At 46.4% G+C, this 12,145-nt stretch overlaps 1 protein-coding gene across 1 annotated transcript in view; it reads right to left on the reverse strand.

The window, feature by feature from the left end:
- Positions 1-12,145, reverse strand: part of COL22A1 (collagen type XXII alpha 1 chain) — a 326,468-nt gene that overhangs the window by 145,996 nt on the left and 168,327 nt on the right. The window contains exon 23 of the mRNA XM_045398749.2: positions 2,394-2,447. Within this exon, the coding sequence (XP_045254684.2) occupies positions 2,394-2,447 (54 nt within the window). The remainder of the gene's footprint in view (positions 1-2,393; positions 2,448-12,145) is intronic.

Below are 12,145 nucleotides of genomic sequence, written 5' to 3' on the forward strand. Positions count from 1 at the left end.
CCCAGAACTTAAAGTAAAATAAAATTAAACTTTTAAAAAAAGAAACCTGGCCCCTTAGCATAAGAGTGGCTGACCTGAACACAGCTTTGATTCCATCAGGCAGTGGCCCCATCCAGGCCACCAGGTGGTGCATACTGCAAATGCTATATTGCCTGGTTCTTAACCACTGAGATCCCTGAACACATTAGGGTGCACAATTACAGGGTACAACTCCCTGCCATGAAAAGCCTGGTAATTTTTATATCTATAGCACATAGCTCAATGTCTGGCATTCAGTAAAGATTTACTGAATGAAAATGACTTCAAAGTTAAAAATGAAAGAATGAAATCTCTCTTCCCAGATAACAAACAAAGAGTTGTAAGGGGAAAAATTATAGCTTAAAATAATTTGATAGAGCTGCATTGATGGTGATCTTAAAATATACAAGGTTGACTCACTATGAAGCAAGGTAATAAAACATAAGGCAAAACCCACTCTGTTTTTCATTATTAATAGCAAAATGCCACAGTGAATGTGAAATCTTTAGAACATGGTGAATTATGATGGATCATATATTCCTATTCCCTGCTGCATCCTGACCCGAATGAAGGGTGCAGAAATGAAGTCTCAGATTGCATCCAAGGTGCCATCTTTCACTAGAATGCTTTCATGCAGCCAGCAGGAAAAACTGGCTTCTGAAGTGCAGTGAGCAGTGTTTTCCGGATGACTGCCTCCCTGCCAACGCGGACAGACAGTGTGACCGCCACCTCAGGGGGTCTGGTGTGGGGGCGGGGGGGCTGTCCAGTCCCAGGTGGTGCTGAAGCCAGCTGCTTTACCACGGCTCTGGGAGGACAAAGCAGAAGAGTCTAGCAGTGACTCGTGCTTACCTGCTTGGTGCCAAAGAGGCCAGGAGAACAGGGACAGCCATGTCTGTCTACCCCGTGTGCACTATGCCTCGGGACCTCGTTATCACCTCTCACAGTCACTGCTCTTTCTCAACCTTCGGATGTGCCCTCCTTTTTTGTGGTGAGAGCTGAGCCTGGGTCTCTGCCATTCCCTCTGTGCCTTCTGCTTGCTGGTCCTGCTTCAGCATGAACTTACTGATGCCAGGGGAGGCCCAGATTAGGGGACAAGAGTGAAGATTCGGTTGGGGGGGGGGTCAAAGAAAGGATGAAGGGAATCCTTTACACTGCAAAGGCCAGGCATAGAGCTTCAGGGGCTTGCCCTGTTTTGTCCACACTGTGGTACCTTGTGGGGAATGCATGGTGATACTGCATTTGCAAATAAGGAAGACTAAGAGAGTTGGGCCTCGGTCATGTAGGGAGGAAGGGATATGGATTTGAAGCCAGGTGTCTGCCTAGCAGAGGGTGGCCCTGAGTGAAGCCCTCTGCACCTGGTGCCTCACCCCTCATCTATGACATGGGGACAAGGACCCTGAGGGTACCTGTCTAGATGGCTGGTTGTCAGGATCCACAAGGCCAGCACTAGGATGGCACAGCTGGACCTGTGGGAGCAGGGCCAAGTATGGCCCGTGGGAGTTGGGCCAAGTATGAGGACAGAGGAAGCCACACCAGAACTGAGTCCTAAGAGACCGAGAGAAGCTGGAGGAAGGAGGAGGAGGCAGAGAATCCAGGGAGCTAGGACAGCACCTGCCTAGGAACAGAGGCCTCTGTGACTGGGGCCCTAACCCCATCATTTTACAGATGGGGAAACTGAGGCCTGAGCAGGGGAAGGACTTGGCCAATGTCCCAGTGTTTTGGAGGACAGACTGAGACCCAAACCAGGCCTCTTAGCTCCTATGACAATGGCCGCCTTTTTGGTTTTCTGGCGTCTGTGGCTGAAGGGGGCTGTAAGCTCCCGTTACAACTGTCACTGGGTTCATCTTCCTATCCCTGCTGCTCCGTGCCCTGTGCTCCGGCGGCACCACATGCTGCCCGATTCCTGCCCAGTGCTGTGCTGTGGTACACCAGGTCCCTGCAGAGCTGTGACCCAGGGAAGGTCCTCCCTTCTCTCGCCCCTGCCTGGCTGGCAGTGCCTTGTCTGCCAAGGGGAGACAAGCCTCCTCGTGGCTGATTTCCCCACCACCTCATCCTGGGGTTCCCCCCTCACCTCCCAGCACTTCCCTTTCTCCTAGAACTGCTCATCACTTTTGTCACCCCTGTCTGCCTCCTCCAGATGGCAATTCCTTCAGGATAGCCAACAATGGTCATTCAGCTCCCACACCGGACAGCGGAGGAGGAGGGAGGCAGGACACATGACCCACTGGCCGTTCTTTTTAATAGTTTGATGAGGTGACCAGCAGGATTCTGACTGCCCACCCGAGTGCTCCTGTCTTTTCTCTTAGCATTTTCTCTTAGCATTCTCCTAGCATTTCCATAGCATTGCTATGGAAGAGAATGTAAAAGGTAGTTACCTGCGGCCCCAGCGATCCAGGGATTCCAGGTGGTCCCATGTCACCTTTCTTCCCCTGAGTGGAAAAGAAGAAGCTAAAATTAACAAGCAGGCAATCGTCAACCAGAGCTGGTTTAATAATGAGTCTCGGTGAACATTTGGGTCTTTATTACTCTCAACCTCCCGGATTAACATTTGTCCCTCAGGAGCGCCCCACAGAGGAGCAATGTGGAATCGGAAAATGGACTCAGGCTTTTTCTGAGCTCAGGAGTAAGGCTCTGGGTTCCAGCTCTGTAACTTAAATGTGTTTGGTAACACATGGCCCTGTATTCAAAAGGTACTGAAAGATATACCCGAGAAAAGCCTCCTTTTAATCCCAGTCTCAGCCACTCAGTGCCTTTCCTTGGAAACAACTAATCTTACCAGATGTTGGTTAATTCTCCCAGAGAGATTTTATGCATCTGTAAGCCTTACACACACACACACACACACACACACACACACACACACACACACACACACACACACATATTCCCCCGTCCCCCTTTTCTCCACAGACTTCAGCATGCCATTCAATCTGTTAAACTTTGCTTCTTCGTTTCCATTTAATGTATGTAAGCCACATCCCATATCACATGGAGAGTTGCTGGTATCCTTTATACAGATGCATGGTTTTCCCCGTGCAAATGAGGCATGATGCATTGAAACAACCCTCTCCTCGTGGCCTGGGAGGTTACCACAGGCATTTCTGCTCTTCTGCTGTGGGAATCCACACTTCAGTGCATATATATTCAGTATCCAGTAAGGTGATGTTGTGGGGCCCTTAAATAGGGGTGTGGGCCATCTCCTTAAATAGGGGTAAGGTGTGTGTTGGTTAGTTTACACAATGTGGTAATGGCATATATTGTATAACAGAGGTTATCTGAAGGACAGAATACAGCCCTTTTTGGCATTGTCCTGGTGGATTTTTGATTAAATGAAAGCATTGCAATCGGAAATTGAAAGTAAAATAAGACCTTGATAAGATCTACCTTTTTTTGTGTGCCTATTTCATGGCAAATTCTCTTTCTAGTTCTTCCCACATGGTCCTTTCTTAATTCACTCTGCAAGAGGATCCCGGAATGCCCATGTTTTCATCCCATTGATGAGTGTGCAAATTGAGGCTCAAAGCTCATGTCTCTGTTGTTGCACAGCTAGTAAGGGGCAGAGTTCAGACCACACCCAGTTCTGTGCAGACTAATAAGTTCTATGCACAGTAATAAGGCCTTTTTTTTTTTTTTTTTTTTTTTGAGACAGAGTCTCACTCTGTTGAACAGGCTGGAGTGCAGTGGCACAATCTCGGCTCACTGCAACCCCCACCTCCCAGGTTCAAGTGATTCTCCTGCTTCAGCCTCCTGAGTAGCTGAGAATACAGGCACATGCCACCACGCCTGGCTAATTTTTTGTATTTTTAGTAGAGACGGGGTTTCACCATGTTGGTCAGGCTGGTCTCGAACTCCTGACCTTGTGATCCGCCTACCTCCGCCTCCCAAAGTGCTGGGATTACAGGCGTGAGCCACCGTGCCCAGCCAGGCCTTTTTCTTACCTTAGACTGTGCCCAGACTATCCCACTATTTCCCCACTGATCCGCATCTTTCTCATTTCTTCCCTCTCTCCACCCCTTCTTTTCTCCTTTCCTTCCTTTTCTCTTTTCCTTTCTTCCTTCCCTCCTTTTTTCCTTCCTCTCATATTTAATGAGCAACTAGTATGTGTTGAACCTAGGAAATAGGCTGTGATCCCTCTACCCACACCCTCCCAAAAGCAGCCCTTCCCCAGGCTCAATGGGCTACAGTGTTGCCATACTCTCCTGCCTCCACTTCCGAACGCCACCATCAAACCAAGGTCTGTATTCTACACATAATCCTCGAGGAGGTTGATGCCACTTTATTAAGGAAACAAAGGTATTAGGGTTGCACATGAGGGAAGTTTGGTGAAGCTCAGAGGCAAATGTTCTTTACGGAGCTTCAAGTCCTAAAATCTCAGGGGTCTCACACATTAGACTTAGCCCATTGTGGTTGAAAGTGGAAGATAAAGTTCTGCCTCTTTCTCCTGTTTAGTTGTCCACATACTCAATCCTCCTAAATGCCGAGCCCCGGGGACACCAGCAGGATCAAGGTATGGCCTCTGCCCATAAGGGGCTCGTAGTTTGCTAAGAAGGCAGACACAAGCCCATGTAACGACCACTCAGCCTGTGCTGGGCATGCAGCAGCATCAGGAGCTCCGGGTTCTGCCTAAATGGCTTAAGCAGATGTCCCAGGGAGGCGGTGCTGATGTAATGTTGGAAGGAGAAAGAAGAGCTTCCCAGTGGGACAAAAATTGACTGCAGGGAACAGAATAGGAAAGTGTACAGAGGCAGCTGAGAGCCAGACATTGGCAAAGACTGTGTGTCACCCAGGATGGGAGGCTGTAGGATGCAGTCAGCAAGCAGTCGTGAAGGTCTTGAATGGCCTGGACCAAGCACAGCCCCGCAAGGGGTCAGGGGTTTCAACTGACCACACAACCTGGTCCAATCTATGCTGGTCCTAGGAGCAATGGGGAGGATGAATTAAGGCTGATCAAGCTGCTTCTCTCACTGCCCAGCATAACCCATAATGTCGCCTTGGGCCAGCCCACCATTCTCTCTCCCCAGAAACACTGCAATAGCCTCCTAAACAGTGCCTCCCTGAACACATTTGGCCATTGCACTTTTCCCCTCAAAGCAGCCAGGATGATATCATTAAAACATAAATCATGTCACGTCTCCTCTGCTCAAAACACTGCAATGCCTCTCAGCTCACTTAGAGCAGAACTTTAATGACCTCCAGCCTGCCCTCCACGAACTCATTTCCTCCAACCCTCTTCTCATTTCCATGTACTTTTTTCCCCACCTCCAGCCACACTGGCCTCCCACCTCCACCTTGAACCTGCCAAATGCATTCCAAACTGAATGTCTCTCCACTGGCGTTTCCTTCTGCCTAGGTTTGTTCCCCAGGTATCCACACAGATCAATTCTTCAATTCAATTTGCTTTCTGCTCAAATGCTCCTTTAACTGAATGTCCTCTTTGGCCAGCCTCACCAGAATAGCACTCCCACTGTCCCATTGTGTCCTCTCACCCTGCTGTAATTTCCTTAGTGTGGATCCTCACCAGATGTACCATTGGCATTTGTGCTTATTTACTGTGTGTCTACCCCTACTGGGACACAAGCCACCTGAAAGTGGAGTCGGGCTCTGTTTTTGTTTGATGCTATATACTGTGGCTCTGGACAGTGCCTGCCACATGGTGGACACTCAATAGACATTTGTGGGCTGAATAAATTGCCCCTTTGAGAACTACGCAGTTCCAAGCTATGACAGTGGCACTGGGGAGAGCAGTGAAAAGTAAGAGAAAAGTGATATCAGGGAGGAAGGGAAGATACAACTTGGAGATTTATTGACTAGCAGAGAGAGTGAGTGAGCCTGGTGTAGAAGCCCCTGGATCCACACCTTTGAGCTACGGAATGCATCAGGCTGGAGGGTGCGATGATGTCTGGGTCACAATGAGTTTCTTGATACTTCCCAGGTAGAATTCAAAATGTGGTCACAGATACCTTCAGAAGACAGCCAAGCCTTGGAGGCAGTGGGTTTCTCCATCCATCTGATCCTGCTCTGATTAATGCAGACATTGGGAAGCTGATCATAAGACACCTAAGAGTTGTCAGTTCCCCTTCCTCAGGGAAAGGAAACCAGACACCTTCCATTTTCTATCTAGACAGACACCCCCTCCAATTGCTTCCAGGTGACTCTATAGAGAGTCACTGGTTATTTACAAGATGAATAAACCATTTTCCCTCAAGGTCAGTGGGAGGAACCGGTGAATAATCATCAGAAGTTAGAATCCAAGCCAGCAACGTAACTGTGTTGAGAGGAAAGACTGAAAGGAAAGATTGGAATATCTAATGGTTAGTAGGAAAGGATGAGAGAGAAGGGATGCAGGGCCATGACTGAGCAGAATGACTCATTAAGATGCCGATGTGGTCGGGGGATGAAGCATCAGTTCCCTCTCTGGGGTGACACGATCACCATTTGGGGATGCAGCAAGGTCTCAGCAGCTCTTTGCTTCCTCAGCTGACCCCAGGATCTTATGTAACAACGTTACTCATGCTCAGGAAGGTGAACACCTAAGTTAACAACAGGATTTGTAAAAGGCATGAATGCAGGAGGTGTTCCTGTGCCAGGAAAGTTGAATCAATTGATCTGGAAGAGCAGGCATATGGGCAAGTAGGAGGCACGTGGTGGACAAGAGAGAAATGCAAAGAAACACATCTATGGAAGCAAACATCATAAGCATTAGGTTTTCAGCAAGGAGAAAAAAACCAAAAAGGTGGCAAGAGGCCAGAGAAAGAAAAGCGTCAGAGCAGGTCTTTCATGGGTCATCCATGAAGGGGCATCACCCAGAGAAGCCTCAGGGTAACATGTCTCTGGCCTCTGTACCTTCCACTCCCCCAGCATCATGGGCCATTCCAGTGTCTTTCAAAGCTGGCCTTCCTTCTGTAGCCATAGCCACAGGAACCCACCCTGTTCCCAGGCCCAGTCTCTTCCTTCAGGCCCTCCTGGGCCAACCTGTGCAGGCAGGTTATCCTTCCCAAAGGGTGAAAGAAGCTCTGTCCAAGTCACTTCTCTTCTCTTAAGTAGTTAGAGGAGCTTCATTATCCCAAAGACATATCTGAGCTGTTTGATTTGGAAATTCCAAGTCCTGGGGTTCTAACCTACCTTTTCAATTAGGTGTCCAGGGTTCACACCACTGTCTCCCAAGCAAGAGCCCAAATGGACTGCTTAGCTCAGCCCCAAACACCTGCTTAGGACTTCCGATGCCTGAGCCGTTGCCATGCTGCTCCCTCTGTCTGTAATCCTCCCTTCACAGCTCAGCCCACCAAAATCACATCCCAGTTCAGTGCCACCTCTTCCACGAAGCTTCAGCAGTAATGACAAATAACAGTTCAAACGATGAGAAATAAATACTTGAGACATGGATTCCCCAGAGCTACCCAAGAGCTAACAAGTTAGAATTGCCAGGGGTGGGATACAAAGCTCCAAGTGAGTAGAATCAAAGGAATTCTCTGTGTTCTTTCTCTCAACCCCTTTCCTCTATGATATTGTAAGGAAAAGAAGTCTAAATCTAAGGTACATTGGAAGGATAAGCCATTTAACCTGCTGAGTCTTTGTTTTCCCACATGGAAGATTATAATCATGATAATTATTTCAAAAGATAACAGGAGAAGAAATGATTTAATATTTGAGGAAGCTATTTATAAAACACAATAAAGCATCCCTCAACTATAACAGACAGTGATGAGAATGAGGCGGAAGATGATAATGACTATGAGGAAGAAATAGTGAGAGTCATATTCTGGCTCCTTTGTGTTCTTGTAGTGGGTGATAGACTGTGCGCCAAATAGATCTGGTTTCAAAATCTCAACCTCCTAGCAGTGCCACAGAGTTTAAATTAGATGATGCCCACAAAGTACTTAGTAATAGTGGTTATGGTGAGGACAGTGGTAGCAGTTGGTGATTTTGATGATAATGATGGTGGTGGTGGTGGTGATGGGGTCTTGTGGTGGCATTGATGGTGAGGGCATTAATGGTGATGGTGGTGATGATGGAGTTGATGGTGATGGTGGTAGTGATGGTGATGGCTGAGTTGATGGTGATGGTGATGATAGTAGTGATGGTGATGGTGATGGTAGAGTTGATGATGATGGTGGTGATGGTGATGATAGTCACGATGGTGATGGTGATGGTAGAGTTGATGATGGTGATGGTAGAGTTGATGATGGTGATGGTGATGGTGATGATAGTAGTGATGGTGATGGTGGTAGTGACTGTGATGGTGGAGTTGATGGTGATGGTGATGGTAGAGTTGATGGTGATGGTAGAGTTGATGATGATGGTAGAGTTGATGATGATGGTAGTAGTGATCGTGATGGTGATGGTGGAGTTGATGGTGATGGTAGTGATGGTGATGGTAGAATTGATGGTGATGGTGATGATGGTGGTGATGGTGATGATAGTAGTGATGGTGATGGTAATGGTGGAGATGATGATAGTGGTGATGGTGATGGTGGAGTTGATGATGGTGATGGTGGTAGTGATCATGATAGTAATGGTGGAGTTGATGGTGATGGTGATGGTAGAGTTGATGGTAGTAGTGATTGTGATGGTGGAGTTGATGGTGATGGTGGAGTTGATGGTGATGGTAGAGTTGATGGTGATTATGATGGTGATGGTGATGATAGTGGTGATGGTGATGGTAGAGTTGGTGATGGTGATGGTGATGGTGGAGTTGATGATGGTGATGATAGTAGTGATGGTGATGGTGATGGTGGTAGTGATTGTGATGATGGTGGAGTTGATGGTGATGATGGTAGTGATTGTGATGATGGTGGAGTTGATGGTGATGATGGTAGTGATTGTGATGATGATGGTAGAGTTGATAGTGATGGTGATGGTAGAGTTGATGATGATGGTAGTAGTGATTATGATGGTGATGGTGGAGTTGATGGTGATAGTGGTAACGGTGGTGGTGATAGTGGTGATGGTGATGGTAGAGTTGATGGTGATGGTGGTAGTGATCATGATGGTGGAGTTGATGGTGATGGTGATGGTAGAGTCGATGATGATGGTAGTAGTGATTATGATGGTGGAGTAGATGATGATGGTGGTAGTGATCATGATGGTGATGGTGGATTGATGGTGATGGTGGTAATGGTGGTGGTGATCTTGGTGATGGTGATGGTGATGCTGCTAACATTATTGGTGGTGGTGGTGATAGTAGCAACTCTAATAAAGGTAGATGTAGCAGCGGCTATGTAACCTCTGCAGTTTTGTCCCATAACTGGTTGCAGAGATTTGAAAAATGCTAGAAAAAATAAATATTGTGGAAATAAAGAGCTGTTTTACTAACAATACGCCTGTTTCTTGTCATTTTTCTTTTTTTCTCTTTTAAATTGCTACCCAGCACAATATCTGGATTAAGTGTTTATAATTTATCAAGAGGGCGGATTTTTCAAGCCATTCTGAATGCCAAGCTGCTGAGCGGAACTGGTATTTCCAAGGTTTCCTGTCTGCCCACAGAGAGGAGGGAAGCCTAGAAATTCGGAACAGCAATTCTCTCCCAGCCAGGATGAGTTAACACAGTCATCTGAGGGGCCATTAACAGATAAAAGGATTGCTTGTGCAACTGATTCTAATATGTGCCGTATGGTCTTCTGCTCAGTTCCTGTTCTCCAGGCCTCCAAATGTCAAACATGATTATTTTCTACTGGTTAGAGCTGAAATCAGGTGTGCAGGGAAAACCTAGGGTGTCCTAATATAAACCCTGGCTTCATGCCATGAAATGAATCAAACAGTAGCCTAGGATCCAAACAACACTGTTACCATCTGGTAAAGCAGGAAAAGGCAGGAAAAAGATTTTAGAATGAAAAAGGAAAACAAATTCAACCTAGGCTGCCACTGCAGAAAAAGACTGGCCATGTTTCCTTCCTCAAATCTACTAGAAATGAGAGGTGGTGGGCCAGATAAACTTCGACAATAATGAGACCCTTGGTTCCAAGGGAAAGCCAGGGATTAAGCTGATGCGTGCCCAGTGCATCCTATTGGACAGGCATAGTCAGGTATTGAGCACCCTAGATCTATTCAAAGCATGCACAGCAAGGACAGTTAACTTCCATGTTAGAATTCTGATATGCACATGGATACACGCACACACACACACACACACACACACACACACACACACAGACTCATACTCACAATATCGAAGCAAAGAGGGTGGAGAATTTGGAGCCAGGCAGATCTCATGCCCCAGGTATCAGTACCCCCATTACCTACAGCCTGGGTGACACTCAGTAATTTGATGTATACCTTTAAGTCTTAGACTCCTAATTAGTGGAATGGGATTAAAACCACCATATCTCATAGAATCCTTGTGGGAATTAAATAAGAATCATGGGTGCAAACAGTTCCCAAGGGAAGTGCCTGCTATGCAGGGACTATTCAATCAATGTTATTTCCTTTCTCCCTTCTCTTAGCTATACACCTTTAAAGAGAGATTCCATTTTAAACATGTGTTCTTAAAGTAAATGACACACAGTCAAGAACACCGTGGGATGGGTGGGGAGTACTGCCATCTTTGTAAGAGGTGACATCTTGTTGGATAGGATCACCTCTCCAGTCCTCATCTATTGATGAGAGGGAAGAGAAACCAGAAGATATTGAGAAAATGATCAGAGGAACCAAAAAGGTTGTCACCCGCTGTGGGAAGAGCAATGACAAAGACCTAAGTGACCTTGAGAAGGTCATTCACGTTTCTGGATGTATTTCTCACTGGAGTCTCAAAGATCCCTGCTGCCACAATGCTTCCATAGACATTCCAAATTTTACATTTTGTTGAAATGTGTCACAATATACAATTTTTTTTAGCAATTTTTCTTTTTTTTTTTTTTTTTTATCTTCCAGAGAAGATGAGAGATGATGTCTAGGTGATTTCAGCTGAGACTCAGTGCCACAGAGCAAGGCAAGGTGTAAGAAGGGACCACGTTCTCTTCTCCAAAATGAGGCATCCCCTGTAGAAGGTGAGAACACAGGTGACCAGGCACCCAGTTCTGAATCTTGTCCTCTTCTAGTCATTCACTTATGTTCCCTAACTGTAGGAGATTATATTAATGCCATTATCTATTATACATATTTTATATGCATATTCCTATTGTATTTATAACTATGTATGTGTCTATAAAATATGTATGTTTTACAGGTGTGAGCGACTCTTCTCATTACTATGGTTACAAAAATAAATAAGAAAAAGTCCTTCCTCTCACAGTCTTACATTCTATTGAAGAAAACAAAAACAAATTCTCAAATAAGAAAAATATCAGATAAATCTGCAGAAAATTAAAATGGGGTGGTGTGAGAATAACAGTGACAGCCATTTTGAGGTGGATGATTCGGGCATGACAATTTTTTTATTGGAAAAGTGAGCCTCCTGGAAGCTCTGAAAGGTTCCACTGCTGCAGTGGCCTTCAGCCAGGCTGGTTCTTCTGCCGAAACATTCCAGATTCAGATGCAACTGCAGCATCTCTCATTTCAGCTAGGTGACAGCGCTCCCTGATCAACCTCCTTAATGCCGAGCTCAGACAACAGGCAGGAAATTAAAGCCTTGGAAAGAGAAATGCAGTCCTTCTCTATCTCTCTGCCTGGTGACTGCTACCGCCCTCCAGCAGGCAGGCGGGCGGGTGGGCGGGCGTCTCCTGCAGCTCCGGGGATGGCATGGAGCGTGCCTCGCTCTCAATTCTCCCTTTCACCATGTGAATGTGGAAAAATACCAGCTTTGTCCAAAATGAATGCATTTACTTTGCCAGGGATTATCCTGTCTGCCTGTTGCTAATCTCTAAAATAAAGGGCCTGGGTTCTGTTGCCCCCCACCCCGTGTTTAGTGTCTGTCTCTCCATGCCCAAGTTCCTGCCTGCTGTCAGCCGTCAGCCTCGTCTCTTCCCCTTGCACAGCCTCAGCATGTGCAGTGATGCCCAGGAGCTCTTCTGAGTGATGTTTCAATTGAAGTTGATGAGGAGGAAATGACAGGTCATGGCAAGGGAAGGAGAGAGATAATTTTTTGAATAAGTCATTTTGTCTCGCATTTTCCTGACTCAGCCAGAGACTGACTGAACAGGAAGCTGCTTCCAAGCCCACAACATTACAATTTGCTTCTACTCCCTTTTTCTCC

This window comes from Macaca fascicularis, chromosome 8 (genome assembly GCF_037993035.2).
Source record: "Macaca fascicularis isolate 582-1 chromosome 8, T2T-MFA8v1.1".
NCBI lineage: Eukaryota > Metazoa > Chordata > Mammalia > Primates > Cercopithecidae > Macaca > Macaca fascicularis.